Source organism: Ambystoma mexicanum, chromosome 2p (assembly GCF_040938575.1).
Source record: "Ambystoma mexicanum isolate Mex_15411 chromosome 2p, UKY_AmexF1_1, whole genome shotgun sequence".
NCBI classification, from domain to species: Eukaryota; Metazoa; Chordata; class Amphibia; order Caudata; family Ambystomatidae; genus Ambystoma; species Ambystoma mexicanum.
The window spans coordinates 603,256,456-603,274,507 of record NC_090923.1 but is presented as its reverse complement, the minus strand read 5'-3'; the positions used below and the strand labels follow the sequence as shown (position 1 = coordinate 603,274,507).

Sequence of the window (18,052 nt, the reverse complement as noted above, 5' to 3'; positions counted from 1 at the left end):
GTTGCAGTCTACTCACAGGTGCCACCATTTGCCTAATGAAATGCAATGCAAAGGATGATGTGGGTGGCTGGAAATGAATGCCTTTTTAAAGTACAACTTTCCCAAAAGTTGCATTTACCAACTTTGACATTTTGCAGTTGGTGTTTTTTTAGGCTTTTAATCACTAAATTGTGGGATGCCTGGGTTCTGTTACATTATATTTGCTGCCTAAATGATAGCCGTCTGGTATTATAGCTTAGACTGGCAAACACGCATTTCACATGCCAGACATCCTGAAAGTATGCTAATTCCTTGATTGCACCAGAAAAATGCGCGAATGAGACTGAAAGGCATTGCTTGTTTGTTTTGGCAGGAGGTTTCGGCGACAGGACGTGAGGAACGGAGACCCAAACACCCTGTGCTCTGGAGGTGAGTGACCAGCAGGCAAGGGGCAGGCTTCCCCTCTGGGAGGTCCACGTTTTGGTGCTTTATGGTGTCACAAGCAGTCATTTGTGTTACCATCCATGAAATGCTGTGGTTACACACTGTGTCCACCTAAGGGAACTTCACAATTTCTCCATCGAGGTTCGAAGGGCTTTGGGTGTTAGGACGCCCAATTATAGAAACCTGTGCTTAAGACATTATTTTGTTTTGACCTATACCTAGTGTGGGGATAGGGATAAACAAGATAATTAAGCCAGATACTCTTCAGATTTGCAAGCAGGTGCACTGGGCAGGGTACGCAGTGGAGGCTGAAAATGCTAGATCCGTGAAGTAGAAATAGCAGATGTTCAGTCATAAGATGCACTGGTCAATTTCAGTACTAGCTCCAAAAACAAAGGTAACCCCAAACCAGACTCCCCTTTCCCCCCATCTGCATAAAGCACCCTGACATGTTGGCTTCGGAGCCTCCTGCTCAGTATGTGCAAAACGACGAAGGGGCCAAAGAGTTCAAGAGAGGAACTACACCCGGAAGGGGGAAGGCTTCTGATATACCCAAAAAGATGGTACTGAGACCCATCAAAAAACCAGTCCTTGCACGAATAACAAAGGCCAGAGCAACATGTAAACAATAAGGACAGTCCATGCACGAGGCACAGCTCATTAGCACTAAAACACAAGTCACCAAACGCCCTGCAGCCAAGATCCAAAAGACCAGCACCAAGACCACCACTTTGAGAAAGGGTACACACACATAGGTTAAACATTGTGTCGCTCAGCTGGCTCTGATAGAAAGCCCTGCATTTGAGCGCTGATCTCAAAATGAGTCTGCTTTAAACACAGTAGAATAAAATAGGCAGATTATATATCAGAGGAGGTTGGGTAGGTGGATCTAGGACGGGGGTTAGCTCCAGAGGGAGAGAAGTAGTGTTGAGTGGAGCAATCAGCGATTGGTGAAATGTTCTTTGAAGAGTGGGGTCTTCAGGTCCTTCCTCAAGAGTAGGATGGAGGACAGGTTGGCACTATGCTGCTAGGGTCTTTTTGGTGATGTGTGTTTGGAATGGGAAGTCAAGCCAAGAGATTCAGCAGTGGGTGAGAGTTGAGTCCTGAATCCACAGAGCTTCAGCATGCTTGGTGTAATTAACTAGGAGGATGAGTTTGTTGTTAACGTGGGCACTTGTTATTCAGGCTGGGATGAGGGGGGACACAGTGTTTGAGTGAATGAATGTCATTAAGTGATCAGTCTTTAGGTAAAGCTGTGTATCATCTGTGTATTCGGGTATCTTGATGTCAATGTTGGAGAGGAGTTCCCCCTGTCCCACTGTGTTTGCATGTAGATGTGGAAGATAATCGGCACAGGAGTGAGCTTTGTGCAGCTTTGAAAGCCATTTTTTGAGAATCTGCCCCGATATGGCTACCAATTTGTGGTGTCTGTTGTGACAAATCCCAAGATGTCGTCATTTCTCCCCAAGGGGAAGCCTCTTTCCATGAGTCCAGGGTGGTGAGGCCGTTACCCGATAGTTCCCCTGGGTGTGGTACTCAGCAGGAGGATCTCATGGGAGGAGACCTCCCCTCTGTGGACCCTCCACCCATACCCTACACCATAAACACTCCCTCAGTCATTAGACCCCTCTGTTAACACAGACTTACATGGTTAGGATTGGTCCATGGACTTTTGTAATATCTGTGAATTTGAAGGTACTGGGGTAAAGAAGATCCTTAAGGAATTTGCCTGACCCTAGTACTGGTAGGAGGTGACTCCTAGGAGGAGTAAGGATTGACTTGACAGCTCTCACTGCTGGTGTGGACATTGCGCCAGGGTGGACCCTACAAAGTAAAATGGAAATGGAAGAAGGACTTGGCGTCTTCTCCCAGCCCGCTACAATCCTTGGAGTTTCAAACCGTGTGCAGGAAAGAAGAATCAGGTGGAGAGTGGACAGAGGCAAGGAGATGTGGAGGTCCCAAGGAGGTCACACAAGAGGTAACCTCCCCACCAGTCCTGAGGAATCATGTGGTGGCACAATGAGAGGAAGCTGGAAGCAGAGAAGCGAACCGCAGACCCAAGCAGCCAACGAGAAAGAACGCTGGTGCTGTCATGAGGATGCCAGATCCTAGGATGGACCAGAGAGATACCAGACTTCAGTAACAGGCACATGGGCAATCCGGAGGCCCGGTAGGCACACAGGGCTTGCGCCAAGCAGGCTCTGCAGCAGAGGAGCGCTTCCACAGCCCAGTGAAGTCACCACAACCACTGGCCAGCAGAGAGGGGTCTGGAACCTACAGCGAGATGCAAGGCATCCCCCTCGGATCAGTACTCGGTGGGAGAGCCAGCCAAGGGGGCTGAACATAAAAGGGAGGTTCTCAAACCCCCACCGAGAAACAAGACCTCTCCCTTGCATCAGTAGTTGGCGGGAGAGTGAGCCAACAGTACTAGATCAGGGAGTGAGAGAAGCAGGGGTCTGAGACCCAAACCAGGAAGTGAGGTGTCTTCCTAATGGTCCCACTTGGCAGAGGAGTGAACCAAGTGGACCAAACCAAACAACGAGAGAAGCCAGGGTCAGGGACCCAAAATCGGCCTATCACATAAATCATCTTCCTTGTCGCAGTGCTTGGTGTCGCAGTGCTTGGTAAAGAGAAGATACCAAGTGAGCCCAATCAAAGAAGAGAAGTTAAAAACTGTGCGTTTAAAATCATCAAAGTGAGAGAGAGACCAGGAGAAGGGAGTGCATTCCCCTGGTTACAGTAACCTGGAGAATGAGTCATTCCCCCTGGTTGTGCTGGACTGTCAAGATACCAGGAGAAAGGAGTCATTCTCCTTGTAATCAAGACCAGGGAAAGGGGGTCATTCCCCCTGGTTGTGTGGAACTTTACCTCTTTGTTTTTGCAACCTGGGAAAGGACGCCATTCCCTTTATTTGACAAGCAGAACTGTTTTCAACATTGCATTTTGTGTATTATTCCCAGGTGGAAGGAAGCCATTCCCCGGTATTGCGAAAGCTCTGAGAATGAGACCCCCGGAGAAGGGGGGCATTCTCCAGAAACCCGGAAGTGAAGGAAACTATGGGCAATAAGGAATGTTTTGAGCTAGAACTTTTCATTGTGAACTTGAATTGAGAACTTTGCTGCTTTTTAGCACTGCAACTGGGAACTTTGTGTTGTGCTTTGAAAAGGAATTGAGATCTGGGCAAGAGAGTCACTCCTCCGGGTAATGAATACCCCAGAACAGTTGGAACCGTGGACCACTGTCCAGAAGAAAGGAGTCCTTCTTCTCGACCAAGAAGATCCACTACCTTTTTAAAGTTGAAGCAGGGCAACCCCTCTCTGAGTGAGGGAAAACTAGGTTTTCTCTTTATTTTCGAGTATAATAAAAGTCCATGAATCATGCCGCCTGTGTGTCAGTCTCCTCCTTCTGTACCCTTACACTGTCAGGATGTAATGTTGATCAGAAAATGACTTCAGCTTCACCTGTCGATGAGCTGGATGACCATCAGCAGACTCAATATTAATTTAGAGAGCGACGCAGCTCTCACTGGTGCGCATTCTGAAGCTCGGCAGGTCACACAAACAAACTAAACCCAGTGCTGACCGCATCGGGTTAGCTCTTGGCAGCAGTGGTCAAAGGTTATCGCTATGACAAACCTGCTGCCCAAAATCAGACTGCCACCAGCCCAGTCTGATTATTATCGGGATTAAAATGACTTTCCGAAAATGTGCGAGTGCCCAAGAAAGCGTGTCCACAGAAGATACAGTGCACTGCGGGAGGCACACGTCTCATGTGGAACTTGCCACTGAGGACGCATCGAGCTGTGAATACAACCATATGGGATTGTTTAATCTTGGCATTAAATCCCATGGAAATGGTAGGCACCTATGATGCACAGTGAACATTCATGGTCTGGGTGCCCCCATTCCTCTCAAAAATCCTCACTCAATGCAGTGAGCATGGTGTAATACCATCCTTTCTGCCCTCACCCACCCATGCACAAACTAGGGTTCACATCTACGCATATGGGGTGCTGTGTTGTTTGCTCTGGCAGGTGGTATCCAGACAGGGTTTGCCACAGGAACAAGGCAATACATTTCACTATTTGTGTTGCTCCTTCTGACATGGACACACTGCCCAGTTGTGCTGCAGGTGAGACCCTTAAGCTGATACACTTTGCTTACAATGTGTATGTGGATGGCCTTGACTACATTAAGGCTCAATTTGACTCTGTTTCCAGATGTGGGATGTTTAAAGGGAACCAAGGTGTGATTGTGCATTGACAATAAGGTCAGTCAGCGGCGCTAAAACACTATTGCGTTGTGTTCCATCTTTGCACCAAAGTGGAGGCGGAGGTCAAGGAACTGAATGATGCAGACATCATAAAGCATGCGGGAGGAACCATGCCATGGGTCACATTAGTCATGCTAGCACACTAATGAAAGCAGCCACACAGTGTTAATATGCATCGAGATGCAGCTTCCCAATACGACCTTTAAAAGGTAAGAAGACCATGGGCCCACTATTGATGTCATCAATGATGACCTGCAAGAAGCTTGGGCATCCACCAAGCTCCACCTGAAATTTGCCCATCACTGGCCTCCGCTTCAACCGGACCTGAGCTAAATTAAAGCATTTTGGGGGGCTTCATAGATACAAGCACCAGGGTAATGGTGTGCTGAGCGTGAGCGATGACATTTTTGTTCACACCATGAATGAGGAAGAACAGAATCACCATCTGCAGGCTGTCCTCCAATGGCTTAAAGATCAATAATTGTACCCTCTACTGCAAGAAATATGTGTTCATGCAGCCAAAACTCAAATTATATGTAGGGAGCCTGGTGATTACCGATTTTCCCCAATATCTAGACCCCGTTAATATTTATTGATTACTCGGGGGACTATTGATTACTCGGGGGACTCTGATAAACCCCGGAGCAGGATTTGAAGCTGTGATGTCTTGTATTCAAGACACAAGCATTGCCAGTGAGCTACCCTAGCAGCTCTATGAAACAGGTGTATTTAATGCCTTAAGTGATTATGCACCATTGCTACCTTGTGTCCGAATGGTGAATTGAGTGCATTTTTGCAAAAAGTTTTTTTTTCCCTCTGTCAATTAGTCCCTTATTGTTGCGCTTATTTCTTCATAAGCACAACAATAAGGGCACTTCAGTTCCACCTGCAGCTAATACCAGCCCCTCCCATCACAATGCTGGCAGGAAACTGCTAATGATGGGCCATTAGTCACTGAATGGTTTTGTGCCAGCGTTGTAATGGGAGAGGAGGTGCAATGGGGTGTGGGGAGTGGGCGTGCATTGTAGGCAGCTTTGCCTCTCTGCAGGTGTGTTAGTGGCATGCCATGGCCAGAGGCAGTTACATGCCTCAACCACGGCCTTGTTTATTTATTTATTTGGACAATATTTGTCGGGTCCGTGGATCCGATTAATTAATTTATTTCTGCAATGTTGGTCCCGACCAACATCGCGGAAATAAATAAATTAATCGGGTCCACGGACCCGAAAAACATTGTCCCAGTAAATAAATAAACAAGGCCATGGCAGAGGAGCAGGACGTGGGCAGGCCTGTTACAGCCTCTGGGGCCCCATGTAAGGGGGCACCAGAGGCAGTGACAGGCCGCAGCCACAGCCCTGTTTATTTATTTATTTGGACAATGTTTGTCAGGTCCGTGGATCCGATTAATTTATTTATTTCTGCAATGTTGGTCCCGACCAACATCGCAGAAATAAATACATAAATCGGGTCCACGTACCCGAAAAACATTGTCTAAATAAATAAATAAACAAGGCTGTGGCAGAGGAGCAGGATGGGGACAGGACTGTTATTGCCTCTGGTGTGCCCTGCAAGGGGGCACCAGAGTGGTACACCCCCTTTTGGCGCTGCCGTTTCGCCGCGGGCCCATTTTGGCGTGGGAGCCTTTCTGGCACCGCCGATTTGGCGCGAGGGACGTTTGGACGTGGCTGACATTGCAGCCACGTCTAAATTCCCTCACGCCATATTCCATAGAATAATTGTTTTCAAATGCAGCACGGTGGCAGGAAATGTTATTGTGTTGCATTTAAGAAGAATTGTGGCTTTCGGTTGATGTAAATAGCAACGCCAAAAGAGGGTGTACCACTCTTTCTGCTTATATTTCTGTCCTATATATATTTTTTTTAACCAGGCTGTTGTATCATGATGGTTAAATATGTAATTTTGCTGGCTCAGGCACAAGGGCACTTTGTTCTTGTGGTTAAGTTCCAAGCCTCACAATCTTACAGGCCATGGTTTGTGGCTGAGCTAAAGCTTTTTATTTTATTTTAGTTTCAAAATATCCCATTATTTTTATTTTACATAGAAAATAAAGAAAGATTTATCTCAGCCACGAACCATGGCCTGCAAGATTGTGAGGCTTGGAACCTAACCACAAGACCAAAGTGCCCTTGTGCCTGGGGCAGCAAAATTACACATTTAACTGTCTTGATGCAACAGTCTGATAAAAAAATGAAATAAGAGAAAATGGGTGCACCGAAAAAAATAAATAGGAGAAAATGGGTGCACCAAACTGGCCACCGTGCCAAAGCGGTCGAAGCTCTCGCCAGTTACCACTTCTCTGCTCCACCTCTCCTCCCACCCCTCCCAGCTACCACCTCTCTCCTCCCAGCCCCTGCAAGATGACACCTCTCTCCTCCACCCCCTGCCTGCTACCACTTCTCTCCTCCACCCCCTGCCCACTACCACCTCTAACCCCCTGCCAGCTACCACCTCTCTCCTCCACCCCCTGCAAGATGCCAACTCTCTCCTCCACCCCCTGCCTGCTACCACTTCTCTCCTCCACCCCCTGCCCACTACCACCTCTAACCCCCTCCCAGCTACCACTTCTCTCCTCCACCCCCTGCAAGATGCCACCTCTCTCCTCCACCCCTTGCCCACTACCACCTCGCTCCTACCACCACCTGCCCACTACCACCTCTAACCCCCTCCCAGCTACCACTTCTCTGATCCATCCCCCAGCTACCACTTCTCTGCTCCATCCCCTGCCAGCTACCACCTCTCCTCCCTCCCCTCCCAGCTACCACTTCTCTCCTTCACCCCCTGCAAGCTACCACCTCTCTCCTCCACCCCCTGCAAAATGCCATCCTCTCCTCAACCCTCTGCCCACTACTACCTCTCTCCTCCCACCACCTGCCCACTACCATCTCTAACCCCCTGCCCACTACCACCTCTCTCCTCCCACCACCTGCCCACTACCACCTCTTTCCCCATCCCAGGGCTTACACCCTCCAGGCACTCGCATTCTTATATGAGTGTCGTATCTCTATCTCTACCCCACAGTCTTGCAGGCCATGGGATAATCTGCAAATACAATAAAATAAAAAGCTTGAGCTCAGCCACGAACAATGGCCTGCAAGATTGTGAGGCTTGGAACTTAACCACAAGAACAAAGTGCCCTTGTGCATGAAGCAGCAAAATTACATATTTAACCACCATGATACAACAGTCTAATTAAAAAAAAAGAGCATTAGAGCATTTCACAATAAGAAAGACTGAACCTTCCCAAATGAGACTTTGAAAAAAAGAATAAAAGATAAATAATGCCACCTCTCTCCTCGGGCAAAAACCAGTAATGACACCTCTGGAGAAACCTCTGCAAAAAAACAGTAATGAGACTATCCCGTGCCAAAAGATCCCTGCGTCCAAACGTCGCAGCGCCGAACTGGGTGCGCCCAATTGTCTCCTGCGCCGAAGCCCGTGTCCAGTGCTAATGTGGAAAGGTATTTTTCCCAAATAAAAGTCTTTATGGGAAGAAAAGAAAGGGCACGGATGGGCAAAGAGTCCTTGAAGTATTGCATGATTTATTACAATAATTTTGACTTGTAGGAATGCAACAGATTACTGGATTAACATGAAATTGTTTAGAACATCTCGCATTGAGAGATTACCCTACATATGCACGCAATGAAGCAATAAAATAACATTTTTGTGTTTACACCTGGAAAAACAGTTGTCCGTGATTTTTTGAAAGGGGCAAATGGGAAAACACTGATAAACATAGATTCTTTCATTTTTTTTTTAAACTCTGGGAAAAAAAACCTGGAAGTAAAAAAAAATAAACCCCTAAAACAGGAAACCCTAATTATATGTACATTCTCACTGTGGGTGGCGTCCGCTGACCTGGTGAAAGTACACAGCATCTAGGCAGCTACTGCGCCCCTCCGCGCACTATTGTCTTCGGGCTATGGCACGTTAGAAATAAATAATGTATCTAAAATGCATAGTCAATTACTGTGGCTGTTTCCCCGATAAACCTGGACACATTTATAAATGCACTGCATCAACTCAGGAAATCATCTGTACCATTCTTATGGACGAACATGCATGGGGCTGATTTCCAGCCCACGAAGGATGCCCTCATTGCAGACACCACCATGGTGTACTTTGACCCCGAGTTGCAGGTGGATGCCTGCCCATCTTGCCTTGGGGCTCTTCAGCTCCAGCAAACGGGACCTGATGCTTTAGTGCCAGCCAGAAGCCTATGCCTGCAGGGCTTTCACAGCTACTGAACAGCGCTATTCATAGATTGAGACAGAGGCTATCACCGTGCTGTGAGGCTGCCATCACGTTAATGTATATTTGTATAGCGAACCTTCTACGGCGGTCACTGGCCAGAAAACACTTTTCCCGATAATGGAAGGTAGTGCACCACGCCCCCAGTGCAAATTGAAAAATGACTTCCAGGTCTTGAAAACCACCAGTCGCCACTAGAATTTGGAATGGGGTGGGAGACCGCGATTACAATGTCCACCTTTATCGAAAAGGAAGGTAATACCGGGAAGTGGAAGAGCATGCATGCTATGTTGCCCAACAGTCTATTCCAAAGGCCACATCAATGAAGGAGATACTAGAAGTAATGAGAAAGGATGTCTGGTGGATTATTCTCAAGGTGGTCCTGCAGGAAGGATGCTAGAAAGATTTAATGGACCAGCACAAACAGTGCATTGACACTGCCTTGGCCACTCTGCTCGACCAGTGCGCCACGCAACAGAAGCTATTGGTCACTAGGGAGGCTCGTGCAGTACACAGATGGACTGTCCAAACAAAGACCCACCTCAAGAAAAAAGTGTGGGTTCTGGGAATGTTGGAAATGGTTGACACTCTACAGATGTTGCGACTTGTGTCAAGCTGAGGGGAAAGCCTGCCATCATGCCCCGCTTAGATCAGTCTGAGAAGCACCAAGCCCTGGCAGAAGCAAAACATGGACTTCAGCACCTTGCCTGAGGGCGTGCACATCTGAATAGTGCAGAATAAGGGCTCTGGATATCCAGAAGTGGGATTTATGACCTCCACGGCAGCAGCAGCAGCTGTCAACACTCATCTATGAAGATTCCAGCCAGTCATTTTCTCCCAAAATCAGTCACATCATATAATGTCCTCCCTTCCAGGGTCTCAAGTGAAAAGATTTCCCAGCTCACCTGGGCAGCGCTCTCTTGTGAATCATGCTGATGCTGGCCACAGGCGCATGGGAATGTGGGGAGGTTCATGCATTCCCTTTAAAAGACGCTTTCAAACGGCGCATAAGCAACAAGAAAACATAACAGAGACAAATGAGCTTGAATCGTAAGATGTCAATAGTGATATTCTGGTCCTGACTGAGAGTAGAGATAAAGAAGCCAGGGGAAGGGAGTCATTCCCCCTGGCATTGTTGGGAAGTGTACCAAATCATACTAGGGGAAGGTGGTCATTCACCTTGGTTTTATTGAAGAGTAGAAGGAGCCACACCAGGAGAAGAAAGCCATTCTCCCGGAGATAACATTCTGGGTGGGTGAAACCTGCAAGCCAGTGCAAGGGAGTCATTCCCCCTGGTAATTTAGGTTTGAGAGAACACTCTTTTGAACCTTACCCAAGAAGAAGAAGGGAGCCATTCTTCTTAAAGGAGATTTTTTTTTAGCTTAGCTTTTAGTTATATAGTGTGAGGCAATGAAGTCGATTTTTCTCAAAATGGAACTTTATTAGCATTTTCAATAATACAGGACATCTCCCCTCCGCTCTCCCCCAAACACCACCCTCCTCCCCCCAAAGTGCCCTCTCCTGCCTGCCTCCTTCAGGCCATGCAGCATTCCTTAGCTTACTTTGGTAGTAACATGTCTTGGAGAATTAGTAACCCCCTCCCTCACAATTTCAAGGCTGGTTACACAGCTAAACCCCACTGTTGCTCCATCTCTGGATGATATTGACCATTGCGAGGCACCCCCTCAAGAACCCCTCACAACGCGCCCCCATAGGCCCATCGCCTCCCCCCTCCATTTTCAGTGCTGATCATCGGTTATACTTCTCGAAAAAGAGGAACCACAGGCCTTTGATGTTTGACCGGGATTCATCTAGAAGTTGCGTTAGGAGCTTTGTGTCATAGATAGCCCTGACCTTCGCCACCCACTCTTTATCTTTTGGGAGGTGTGAGTTCATCCACTTCTGGGCCAGACAACACCTAGCAGCCACTAACATAACTTATACAATGTGCCCCTCCTCCATCTCATTCCCCTCCTCCTCTAACCCCACTCCAAAAAGGAGGAACCACGTGATAGCCTTCTATCGATCCCATCAACCCCCTTGATCCATTCTAAGACCTCCTTCCAGTTAGTTCACACCATAGGGCAACCCAATCACATATGACAGTAGTCCCCCTGCTCCCGATGACACTTCCAACATTGGGGGTCGTACCCCTGCACATTTTGGCTAATACCGTGGCCGGATAGTGCCACCTATGCACCAATTTCAGAGCCTGGTGGCTGTATTGCAGACACATTTGAGCGCAATACTCTCCTGCACATCAGTGCATACTGGGCATCCTCGATGTCCTTCCCAAGGTCTTGCCCCCACTTGATCCTGGCTGGGAGTGGATCTCTTGGCTCCGCCAATACCATAGCTTTGTACAACCTGTCAATGAGCCCCCGTGAACCCGTCCTTGCAATCAGGATATGCTGAAAATCTGTCAGAACTCTTTGTAGGTTCTCACCCCTCCGGTCATCCAGTAAAGCTCCCTTTAACTGTAGGTAGTGGAACACTGATAGCCTCCCCACCTGCAAGCATTCCTCTAATCTCACAAGTGGCATGAAAGCCCCCCTTCCCACATCTTCCTCACCCTGCTTAACCCCCTTTTGTACCACAATTGAAAAGCCAAGGGTTGCTCAACCCCGACCCGCAAAGGTGGAGCCCAAATGCAGCTTAGGGGCGATGGCCACGTAGTGAGCCACCTGCTTTCCCCCCCCCCCATTCCTTCCAGAGAGAACACAGGACCATCAGGATTTGGTTTTCTAGCACCCCCTTTGCATGCGTGCCTTAGGAACCCACAGCCATTCTCCCAGTGAAACAGGGGCCAGGACGACAATGTCCACAGACACCCACTGCTTTTCAGTGAGTGGGTCAAGATTATCTACCACAACCCTAAACTGGGCTGCTCTATAGTATGTCCAAAGATCAGAAAGCCTCACTCCCCCATCCACCTTGGGTAGGATTAAGACCTTGTAGGCCATCCTATGCTTGGCCCCCGCCCAGAGAATCTTCTACAGTACCGCCTTGACTTCCTCCAGGAACATTCTCGGGACCAGAGGGAGCCTTTGGAACAAGAACAATCATTTAGGAAGCACTACCATTTGATGCAATTTAGGCAGGCCATCTATGAGAGCCGCAACCTCGCCCACCTCTCCAGGTTCCCCCGCACCTCTGACAATAGCGGCAGGTAGTTCTTCACAAAGAGGTCCCCATAATTGCGAGGCACCTGTATCCCCAAGTATCGAAAAGAATTCTCCTGCTCTGAACGGCAACCCCTTAATGTACGCCTTATCTGGCTCTGACATTTCCCCCACCGCATATGCTACCGACTTCTCCAAATTAACCTTGAAGCCGGAAAACACCCTGTATCGCTCCAGATTGTTCAGAAGATAAGATACTGATTGCGCCGGCCTAGTGAGGTATAGCAGGGCATCATCTGCGGAGAGGCTAACCCTGCACATTATTCCCCCTATCGGGACCCCTCTTATACCCTCCTATACCCTAACCCCCACGGTCCACCAAGGCTCCATAACCAAAGCATAGAGCAACAGGAAAAGTGGGCACCCCTGTCTCATGCCCCGCCGGTGTGTTCATGATGTGGAGAATCTTCCGCATATTGTCAGCCCCCTGTCTTTGCATGATACAACCTATCTGATCTCCATGAATCAACCGGGCGAGACAGGACTCCAGGAGCGATGCCAGTACCCTAGCGTATAATTTTGCATCTACATTTAACAGGGAACTGGGCCTATACGAGGCACAGTTAGCACAATCCTTACCTGGTTTTGGAATTACCGCTATTAAAGCCTGCAGAAACATCGGCGGTATGGATCCCTCCCCCACAATGGAGTTAAATAGTTTGGCCATGGGCGGCGCTAACGACAGTTGCTACTGTTCATAAAGGTCTGTGGTGAAACTGTCGTCACCAGGGGTCTTTCCCGCTTTTATCTTCCAAATTGCTGATAGCGCCTCTTCCCTTGTTACCTCTGCCTCAAGCGCCTCCCCCTCCTCCGCAGTCAGTTTAGCCAGAGGCAAACCGCTGAGGTATGCACGCATCTGCTCACCCGTTGGCTCCTCTGGCCTGGTATAGAGCTGCTCATAGAAAGCAGTGAACTAAGCTTGGATGTCTTTGCCCCTTTCCACCATTTCCCCATTGGCCCCTCGCACCCTCTCCATCCTCCTCTCTGCCCTACACCATTTCACCCTGCTTGCCAGGAATACTTCAGCCACATCCCCCCTCTAGTCATACTTTTGCTGCATTCTCTTTACCACATTGCCTACAGACACTGACTGGAACTCCTGCCTTTTAACCCTCATCTCCTGCAGACGGCCCTCCCTATCCCCACCGTCCTGCCCCAGCTGGGCCCTTAATGCCTTCACCTCATCACAGAATCTGGCCTCTACTAAACCCTTCTCCCTTTTCCTCCGAGCCCCTTCCACAATGAGCAGTCTCCTGAATGTGGCCTTGGCTGCCTCCGACGCCATAGCCATGCGCACCTTGCTGGTATTGTTGGCCTCAAAGTACTCCCCTAGCTCTTTCTCCAAAAATTCCAGGATCACCTGACCTCTTGTCAGTGTATCGTTACACCTGCCGCTGCCCCGAGCTTGCCACCCGGCACTCTGCCACCACTACTTCATGGTCCGACCAGTTTATCGCCTCAACCTTGGGGTGTCTCACCTCTCCCGACCACTCCTGTTGGACCAGAAGCAGGTCTATTCTGGTATATGACCGGTGCAGGGGGAGAGAAAAATGTATAGCCCCCGGCACGAGAACTGACTGCGCCAAACATCCGCCCAGTCATAATCTTGTAGGAGATTGCGAAAATCTGTGTTCTCCTTCGCCAGTGCCCTCATTGCCCCTCCCTTTGCTGACCACCAAACTAATTCCAAGTCGACCACTAGATTTAAGTCACACACCAGGATCGTGGTCCCTTCCGCCCAGCCCTCCTACATCCTGAAAATGTGGCCAAACATTTCACCTGTCCCTTATTGTGCTCATATAACGTGGCCAGTGTGACCCGCGTGCCCTCAAAGCAGCTTTTGATCCCAAGAAACCGCTCCCCATGTCCCCTCTTGTTCTGGAACCCTGTCATCTCGAATGCCTTTCCAACAATAATGTCCACCCCCTCTTTTTTACGATCCTTGTGGGATGACCAGTAAGTCTTGCCAATGTCTCTCCCCTTTTTTCCTTATTCGGCCCCCTGCTTGTAGTGAACCTCTTGCAAAAAGAGGAGCACTAAATGTTGTTTGTGAAACCTATTGCTGGTGAGCAATCTCTTATTCTGCGAGTTGAGCTCCTTCACATTCAGTGTGGCCACCTTTATCCCAGCCATAGCTCTTCAGTAACTTTTCTCAAACCTGTCCCCCAGAACCTTTAGATGGTTTCCCCAATCCAGCCTCCAGGTTGAGTGCTGCGTATGAACACGCCTCAGTCTGCACCTCGAGGATCCCCGTTGAGGCCTGGTTGGCTTCCACCCCTTCCACCCTCTCCTCCAAGGTGCTCATCTTCACTGCGAAGTCTGCCACCTTAGCCCCTATGTCCAGGGCTTTAAATGGGGTAAGAAATCGAGGGGGGGCCCTCGTTTGGGGGCGTGGCTTGTGGGAGGGGCGTGGCCTAAAGTACGCAAATCGTAGGGTATACACACAAATATATATAAATGTTATATATTTGTGTGCGTACCTTACTATGGTTTGTGTACTGTGCAAGCCATCTTTTCTAAACATAGAAATATGTAACATAGTTCTACGTTTATAAAAGATGGCTTGCAAAGTACACAAACCATAGTAAGATACGCCCACAAATGTATAACATTTATATATATTTGTGTGCATACCCTACGGTTTGCCTAGTTTTCAGGCCATCTTTTTTAAACATTTCGGGTTTATAAAAGATGGCCCTGAAAGTACACATTTCAAGCCATCTTTTATTAAGCTTTGACTACGGACAAAATTGTCCGTCGGCAAAGCTTTATAAAAGATGGCTTGAAATGTGTACTTTTCAAGCCATCTTTTATAAACCTCGAAATATGTCGAGGAATCCCCAGGTTCGCCGAGGGTTAAAGACGACTCGGCGACCTGGGGAAACAAAGGGACAGTAACTGCCTCTGGTGACCTCTCGCGCGATGGGTCAACAAAGGCAGTTACTATGACTGACGGAAGTGGCAGCCAGTCACAGCGTCGCTGTGCCTGGCTGCCACTTCTGTCAGCTCGCCTGACTTCATGGCAAGAGCATTTCCCGTCGCGGCTGCAGCCGCGACTGGATAATGCATCCCGCCAATGTTGCGGTAGGACGGGGGCCCCGGCAGGGCCCCGGGTTAGTCCCACTTTTTGGAGACTGCCGGGGCCCAGCCCCGGCAGGCCCCGGCCCACTTTAAGCACTGCCTATCTCCATCCTCATTCCCTGTATCTCCTTGGTCTGAATGTCACTCTTTATCATTCCAATCCCTCCCACGCAAGCAGTTGCCATCTTTTTCGAAGACGTGATATTGCTTGAGAGTGTCTCTCCAACTCATTCACCTGCGCCCCCTCCTTCGATTTGGTGTACTGCACCACCCTCAGACTTATTTGTGTCCTCCTCCAACCTCAGCTTCTTCTATTGCCACAGGGGGTGCCACCCTGCTGAGTCCTCCCCACCATTGGGCTGACTCTCCCCAAGGGCTTGCTAAACCACCGTCTGCCTTGGGACGTCAGCCACCATCCAAGTCACTCCCGCTCGTCTCTGCCTGGAGGGGTATTGTGTTACCTCTAATCCAATGGGGCTGCCCATGGCACTGCGCTCCACCTCTCCCTCCAGAACTTTCTGTGGCTCATGGACAAACGAGGCCCTCTGTTCACCCTTTCCTTGTTCCGTGGTGGTCAGCAGTGCTTCCATTCTGAGGGTTACAAGTCCTCACATACTCCCAAATAGCCACCACCACAATCTCAATTTTGCAGCACACTCTCCTGGCTGCTCTCTCCCTGTGCCTTGCAAAGCTATGGCCCGGGCAGCCTGCCCTTCTAGTACTTTGTACTGCTCAACCCTACAAGTCCTCCCCTGGGTCATGTTGTGACACAGGATGCAGCTCCAGCACCATGCTTCCCAGGCTTAGGACTCCTCTCTGCAGGTCAGGTTGGGGTCACCGGGCTCCTGCCAGCCTCACCTATTCACAAAGGGGTTCGATTCCTCCGGGCTGGAGGCTCCAGCCACAGGCCCTGCAGAGTCTTCCCCAGACACTCTGGGCCCTCTGGCTTCACTGTGCTTATGGCCGACCTCTCCATTGCCGGGCACTCATCTGACTCCACCGGGGCCACCGAAGTCCTCCTCCTCTTCCTCCCTCCGCAACATCGGCCTGCTGCCCAGCCCACTTCACACCACAGTTGGGGGCCTCCTCCCGGCTCACTCCGATTCTCGTTAACGAGGGCCGCTTCCCAGGCCGGGGGCGGGCACAGCCTCAGCAGCGTGTCGGCCTCGACAGCCGCTGCCTCTGATACTCCGCACAGGAATGCGGCTCGGCTCTTCCAAAGCGGGCCCCAGCTGCCTGCACCTCCAGGAGCTCTTATGCCAAGTTGCAACCACCAAATCCTCGTCCTCCGGCACCAGGGCAAATATAAATACACCCTCCACCAGGAGGAAATAATATTTACTAATCTAAACATGTGACTCTAAAAAACCTACACAAAAATGAAAAGGAAAAGGTTACTTGTAACAGTATTTTTGCACGTATACCTGTTTTAGTCAGCTGCAAAAACTGAGAAAAACGAGCCTGTAGCTCAGAGGCAACGCTCGTCTTGGAAGCAAGACGACGCAGAGCAACACAGGTTTGAAACCCGGGCCGCGCTTAGAAACCTATTCGGTATTAGCACTTTATAATTAATCCATTATAACAATTATAATAGTCATATGCGACCCATTCAAACTCTGTGTAGATGAATAGGTGAATACAGTATAGAAGAAATACATAACAGGAAGTAAAATTATTGATCCTGATGGGGACTGCTCCATCAATACCTAAAAGACACTTGCAGCGCTCCAGGCGAACCTCTATGGCATACTATTCAAAGCATGAGATTATAAAACACATTCTGCGCCTGTTTGCTAGGAATATTGACTTCCCTCGTGGGTACTAACATCCTATCTAAACCAAAAGTCCAGTCAGTATTTCCCATAAAGTTTATGAATGTCTGCAATATCTGTATAAAAGCATTTCATGAGTTTCCTCATTCCAGTCTACATGTGGCCTCACTATTGACCTACACAAATAAAATTACATACTAAGCACATGTAATGAACTATTACAGCTGTTCAGGGATATCAGAGTGCATGAACATAGTGTGAATGTCATCCCTTGAAGAGATAACTAAAGGGCCGAGTAGCATTTCGAATCCCTATGTTCTGAACTAATTGCCTCTGAAAATGCATTGTTCTTACTTGATAGGGACATATGTGAGGTTTTAATAGGAGAATGTTTATGTAATGCAATGCTGGAGGTGTGTACCTATATGAGGACTCTATCTACTCTCTGCTGTAAACAGGTACTTTGCTCTGCTTAAAATATTGGTATGCAGCAAAGTATAAGCTGCATATAGGTCTGTTGTGAAGATCTCTTGCATTAGAGTAACAGACTAGGTATTTAAGGATGTTTCTTGTTACCATGTATTATAAGGAAAGCCTTACCCTCGAATGTTGATAAAAAACTATACTGCAAGTCACCTCAGTGCTCTGTGACCTTATGAAGGAACTCAACCTTCATTCTTAGTCCCTTTTTTGTGTCTGCAGCTCCTCAGTGGCTTCTATTAGTTAATCCTACTGTCTGCACTGACCCACAAGCGTTCTCCTTCCTCGCAGATCACCACCGCATCAGTGCGCAGGAAAAGAAGCTGTACGGCGTGGAAGGGAGCAGTGCCTTTCTGGAGTGTCTGCCAAAGTCCCTGCAAGCCCAGGTGATGTGGACCTACCAGAAGTCACGAGACAGCGTTAGGAAAGAGGTAAGCGCTTCTGGTTTTGCAGCATGCCCCTTTCTAAAAATGTGAAGATGGGCACCTGTACTAGCTGATCAGATAGGTTTGCCAAAGTCTGCTCAAAATCAGTGTGCTGTGTGGCAGCAATCCCAATACATGTTAACTG

At 48.7% G+C, this 18,052-nt stretch overlaps 1 protein-coding gene across 5 annotated transcripts in view; it reads left to right on the top strand.

Annotated features, from left to right (window-relative positions):
• SEMA3B (semaphorin 3B) overlaps nucleotides 1-18,052 on the top strand; it is a 600,182-nt gene that overhangs the window by 573,237 nt on the left and 8,893 nt on the right. For all 5 annotated transcript variants that reach the window (XM_069644131.1, XM_069644132.1, XM_069644130.1 and 2 more), the window contains 2 exons: nucleotides 353-408; nucleotides 17,774-17,913. In XM_069644131.1, coding sequence (XP_069500232.1) covers nucleotides 353-408; nucleotides 17,774-17,913 — 196 coding nt within the window. The remainder of the gene's footprint in view (nucleotides 1-352; nucleotides 409-17,773; nucleotides 17,914-18,052) is intronic.